This window comes from Scyliorhinus canicula, chromosome 9 (genome assembly GCF_902713615.1).
Source record: "Scyliorhinus canicula chromosome 9, sScyCan1.1, whole genome shotgun sequence".
In the NCBI taxonomy this organism is placed as follows: domain Eukaryota; kingdom Metazoa; phylum Chordata; class Chondrichthyes; order Carcharhiniformes; family Scyliorhinidae; genus Scyliorhinus; species Scyliorhinus canicula.
This window is the reverse complement of record NC_052154.1, coordinates 185,138,143-185,144,142: the sequence shown is the minus strand read 5'-3', so window position 1 is coordinate 185,144,142 and position 6,000 is coordinate 185,138,143. Positions and strand designations below refer to the sequence as shown.

The window sequence follows — 6,000 nt, the reverse complement described above, 5'->3', positions numbered from 1 at the left end:
ACACACACACCTCCCCCTCCCCCCACACACACACCTCCCCCTCCCCCCACACACACATCTCCCCCTCCCCCCACACACACATCTCCCCCTCCCCCCACACACACATCTCCCCCTCCCCCCACACACACACATATCAATTATGCCGGTCGATATTCCTTTTGTTTTTTTTTACAATCTATGATTTTTTTTTAATTCCTGCGAATGAAAGTGTTGAAATGGGAGGGAGGAGGGATTGCTGACCGATTTGTCTTTAAACCAGGGGTCACGGTTGGTTGGAGAGCAAGCGACCATCCAGCCTGGATACCCTCATTGTCCTGATCTCCGTGCGGGGGCGGGGGCGGTCGGCGACGCGCTGACGTCCTGTCTCGCGCGCCACCAATCGGATTGAAGCGGGCTCCTTCGGGCGACGCGCTGACGTCATGTCCCGCGCCCCGCCAGCCAATGGCAGGCCGGCCCTTCTGGGGACGGTTGGAGTTTAAATCGTGTGGGCCGCGCGCGTGCGCGCGCGCCGCCTACCGCCACCCCCCCCCCCCCCCCCTTCGCTCCGGGACGGTGGAAGCGAACCCGCCAAAACAGAGCCGGTGAGTGTCGGCTATCCTGCCAGTGCTAACGTTTGCAAATGTGGCGATGACCTGGTTAATCTGTGGGTGGGGGAAGAGTGGGGTGTTGGTGATGTTTAAGAATAAATAATAGCCGGGCGGGGTGGAATGTCAGCTCCTCTCCTCCAGGAACCGGTAAACGGCACCAGAGTTGAATGTCTGATCTAAAATTCGGCACGGCCGGCAGAGCAGTGCTCCTTCCCGCCTGAGAGGCCTGAGTTGGTGGGCGGCTTGAACCTGCAACCGAGCGGCCCGGGTTGCCAACCTTCCAGGATTGGCCTGGAGATCCATCCCCAGCAGGCTGTTGGGGGCAACGCTGCAGACACATCAGCGGGCTGTTTGAAACAATAATCATTGTTTATTTTCTTTGAACAGTCCTTTAGCAGGTTCAGAAACCTACCTCTTCATTCACCTGAGGAAGGAGCAGTGCTCTGAAAGCGAGTGATTAACTTAGTGTTGGAAGACTTCTTACTACGTTCAAAAATGGTGAAGATGGGGGAAAGAAAGCCCTTTGGCAGGCAGGTCGAGCATCATCCTATTGGGGCAATGAGCCTTTTTTTGCGTCAGTTTGCCCAGCGAAGACGGCACGGCACAAGGATGGACTTGTTGGCTGACTAATGGCTGGACCATGGGGTGTGCCGTGCATTGAGACCTCCAGGAATGCATTTAATCACAGTTGGCATCCCTACTTGTGGCCCAGAGGTGACTGGGTCACTAAGCCACATTTGAAGTGATGCGGTGGCACCGTGGGTAACACTGTTACTTCACAGCGCCAGGGACCCGGGTTCTATTCCCAAATTGGGTCACTATCTGCAGAGTCTGCACGTTCTCCCGTGTCTGCATGAGTTTCCTCCGGGTGGCTCCAGTTTCCTCCCAAAAGTCCCGGAAGACGTGCTTGTTAGGTGAATTGGACGGTCTGAATTCTCCCTCCGTGTATCCGAACAGTCGCTGTTGTGTGGCGATAGGGGTGTTTCACAGTAACTTAATCGCAGTGTTAACGTAAGCCTACTTGTGACAATTGTGACAATTATTAAATAGGCGCAAGCAGCTGTCTAATTCCCATCTACAATAATGGATAGATTTTTGCTTTGACAATGGGCAGCACGGTAGCACAAGTGGATAGCACTGTGGCTTCACAGTGCCAGGGTCCCAGGTTCATTTCCCCGCTGGGTCACTGCGCGGAGTCTGCACGTTCTCCCCGTGTCTACGTGGGTTTCCTCCGGGTGCTCCGGTTTCCTCCCACAGTCCAAAGACGGGCAGGTTAGGTGGATTGGCCATAATAAATTGCCCTTAGTGATCAAAAAGGTTAGGAGGGGGTTATTGGGTTACAGGGATAGGGTGGAAGTGAGGGCTTAAGTGGGTCGGTGCAGACTCGATGGGCCGAATGGCTTCCTTCTGCACTGTATGGTCTAATGGTTTGTGACAGCGTTTCATGGTTGGCCAGTGTGCTTTCTGCCCTCAACTGTTTTGACACATTACCTCATTCCCATAATTGCAAATGTTTTACCGTTGCCATAAAATCTTGTGTGTAACCTGAAATGCTTTATGATGATTGACTTAATCCATAGCCAGTTCATTTGTTAAAAGTCTTATCTCCTCCAATGCATGTTGATTAATTGACTTGTAGTCTCCTGGCCTTTTGAAGAGAAATTTGCACCTTTCAGTCTACAGCTAAGTGTTGTATGCTAAAATAGACTTCATTTTTTAACACCGAACCACTTAATGAAATGAATTACAGGTTTGGCTTTCTGGACTTATAAAAGTACAGTACCTGCATTTTAAGAGCTTGAACTGTAACAATATTGTTGCTAATTTAAATTGATTCACCCAAGCTACTCTGCTATTTCCCATTCCCAGCCAATTGAGAGTTTGCATGTAATTTTGGATGTAGAAGTAATGCTTTTATTTGTACTGTTGACAGTTCTCATCCTTGTAAAACCTGTAAATCCATAAACCGGTTTCGTTGTCAGTTCAGCCTACTGCAGTGTTGTCTTGCAAATGGAAGCACTTTATGCAAGTCTTTTACAAAGTACCCTCTAATATGTATACTGTATAAAAGTTGACAAATGTATTTGTATGGTTTCTGGTTATGTTGGTGGATCTCTGACTTTTGTTGGGAAAAAGGTGAAGTGTTCGGTGAGCTATCTGCTGAGAGCACTTGTGAAGCGAACATGGAAAGTCTGTGGCACAGGAAGTGGCTATTTTGCACTTGGCCTGAAATTGAAGCTTGACTTTAAGTAACTTTTGTTTCTGTAATACAATAATGACACAATGCAAATTTATTTTTGTTTATAATTCTTCCAGGAAAGAAGTGAATGAGCTACATTTGAAAGAGATCCTTAAAAAGAGAAACATCTGATCATGCCATTATGCCTTCTACTGAAAATGATGTGTGTAATCATGTAAAAGTTTTTATCCGCGTCCGACCCGAAAATTCAAGAGAGCAAAATGGACAGCACCACAAAGTTGTGCACGTAGTTGATAAGCACATGTTGGTTTTTGATCCCAAAGTGGAGGAAATTAACTATTCTTATGGCTGTAAAGTTAAGCATCGTGACTTGAACAAAAGGAAAAACAAGGATCTTCAATTTGTCTTTGACCGGGTTTTGGGTGGGGATTCCTCCCAGTCGGATATATTTGAAGAGACAAAGTCAATTCTAGAGAGCGTTTTCAATGGATATAACTGTACAGGTAAAGTATTTTGAATAATTCCTATTTCTTAAATTTATTTGGGATGCTTTGATAAAAATATGTGGAGCTAAGAAACAGAAAGCATTGGTGGGAGTAGTTTATTGCTCCCAACCGTAATTGTGTTGGGCAGATTTAAAAACAGGAAATGGGGTGCGGGCATAGGTAATACAAGGTCTTTAATCATTACATTCTCAACAAACTACATTTGCAGTGTTGCAGGTGAGCTTGTGGCATCTGTATATAAGAGCGTTTTCTGGATCAGTATGTCGAAAAACTAACGACAGAACAATCTATTTGGATCTAGTATTATTCTATGAGAAAGGATTAATAGCCTTGATAGTAAAGGGACCTGGTAAAGAGTGGTCATAATATGAACGGATTTATTAGTTCATTCAGAAACACGGTCTTAAATCTTGTGGGGGGGGCGGCAATCAAACTATGTTGATTTAAGTCGGATTGGGAAACTTTGATTCTTAAGTTGCAACACACACTCCCTTGAGGATTTTAAAACTACAAAGAAAAAGTTGTCCAACCCTCACGAACGAGAAGTTAAAGGTGGTACCTTTCATGTTTCCAAAAAGAATAGCAACCTGAGGATTTTAGAATGCAAAGGATTACCACAAAATTGATCAGCCATGATTGAATGTCGGAGCAGACTCGATGGGCCGAGTGGCCTAATTCTGCTCCTATGTCTTCATGGAAAGGAAAATGAGAGTTAACTGGCTAGAGGCATGAAACCAGATAATAAAAGTGATTGGTATATAAGCAAAAATAAATATGGGCCCCTTAGAAGGGATAGGTGGTGGCATAGTGGTATTGTCACTGGACTAGTAACCCAGAGACCCAGCGTAATGCTCTGATGACCTGGATTTGAATCCCAACACGACATATGGTGCAGTTTGAATTCCATAACCTCATCATGGCCATGTAGTGATTATTGTAAAAATCCATGCAGTGATTATTGTAAAAATCTAATGTCCTTAGGCTCTTAAATGCCCTGTGAAATAGTCTAGAAAGCCTTTGGGGTTGGGCAATGAATGCTCGCCCAGCCAATGACAACCACATCCTCTGAATGAATATTTTTTTTAATACGCAGCACAGGGAGAAATTGGCAAATAAGAAATGACAGTCATTTGAACAAATATTTTACATCTGTCTTCCTGGTAGAGGACACACAAAACATTCAGGAAATACTGTAGTGGGGACCAGCACGGTTTTGGGAGTTTAAAGAAATTATTGTGAATAAAGTAATACAACTGGTGAAATTAATAGGATAAAATTGACCATGAAGGTAATTTTAGGTTACAAATATAGTTGATACGTTGGCTTTGATCTAGAATCTGGGGAACTGAAAGAGCAGTTGAATAATTTGCTATGTACAATTAGCATATTGCATATTCCAATATAATAGCTGCAAATATCTTCAAATAGATATTTTAAAAGAAAACCTTGACTGGATCTGAGGATTGAGTTGTAGTTGGTGTAAAATTACACTTGGGTTAGAATCGGTGAATCACTACACTGCAGAAGGAGGACATTCGGCCCATCGAGTTTGCACAAACTCCGAAAGGGTACTATACCTCGGGTCAGGCCCCTTAACTCAGTAACAACACCTAATGTAACCTAACATTTTGGACCCACAGGACAATTGATTATGGCCAATCCACATAACCTGTATATCTTTGAACTGTGGGAAGAAACCGGAGCACCCGGAAGAAACCCACGCAGACACAGGGAGAACGTGCAAACTCCAGTCAAACAGTCATCCAAGGTCGGAATTGAATCCGGGTCTCTGGCACTGTGAGGCAGCAGTGCTAGCCACCATGCCGCCCACTTAATACCATTTACATTTCTGAAGACTCGTACGGACTCAAAACGTTACCTGTTTGTCTCCAGAGATGCTGGCAGACAGCTGAGCATTTCTACCACTTTCTTGTTATTTTAAATGTCTTTCTTTTTTAAAGACATTTCTTGAAGGCAACAGTTTAATGTGGGTGTGGCAGATGAAGCCCATGGTATGCAGTTTGGGAAGTCCTGCATGTTCTTTGTGTCCTGGTTGACCACCTGTGTAGAAAGTATCTTTTTATCCTTGAATCTTAACAGTCGAGAGTTGATCTATTAAAGTTATTTAAAAGTACAAAATTTGTTAGGGTAGATATGAAGAGACTATTCCTTTTGTGGGTAGATTCCATAACAAAGGGGGCAGAATGTGAGGTGGAGCTGGGTGTCATCAACATGCATGTGAAAATTAATGCTGTGCTTTCAGGCAATGCTTTTGAAGGGCAGCATGTGAATAGGAGGAGGTGAGGCTTTGATCCTTAAAGGATCCCATAATTAACAGTGCGGGAACCAAACTATAAACTATTGTGCATTGCAAGTGATATTCTGCGACATTTAAATACATTACGGAACTAGATGAGATCAGCCTCACCCAGCTGGATGGTGGTGGAGAGATATTGGAGGATATTGTGATGAACCTTGTTGAAGGCTGCAGACAGGTTGTGAAGGATGAGGACGGATGGTTTACCTTTGTCATGGATTTGGATTTGTTTTATTGTCACCAAGGTACAGTGAAAACTTTTCTGTGTACAGTCCAGACTGATCATTCCACACTCGGGAGAAAAAAAACATTGGACATGCATCAATCCACAATGTAAAACATAAGCACAGGCAACGGGTGAGATACGGAGTGCAGTACTACTCAGTAGAG

At 44.4% G+C, this 6,000-nt stretch overlaps 1 protein-coding gene across 2 annotated transcripts in view; it reads left to right on the top strand.

Annotated features, from left to right (window-relative positions):
* The first annotated feature begins 474 nt into the window (after positions 1–474).
* Positions 475–6,000, top strand: part of LOC119971954 (kinesin-like protein KIF18A) — a 111,924-nt gene continuing 106,398 nt past the window's right edge. Inside the window, exons 1-2 of one of the 2 annotated variants that reach the window (XM_038808318.1) lie at positions 475–581; positions 2,904–3,290. In XM_038808318.1, the coding sequence (XP_038664246.1) occupies positions 2,969–3,290 (322 nt within the window). In that variant the 5' untranslated portion in view covers positions 475–581; positions 2,904–2,968. Of the gene's footprint in view, positions 582–981; positions 1,118–2,903; positions 3,291–6,000 lie in introns of those variants that run through there. The other variant, XM_038808319.1, reaches the window with a different exon arrangement.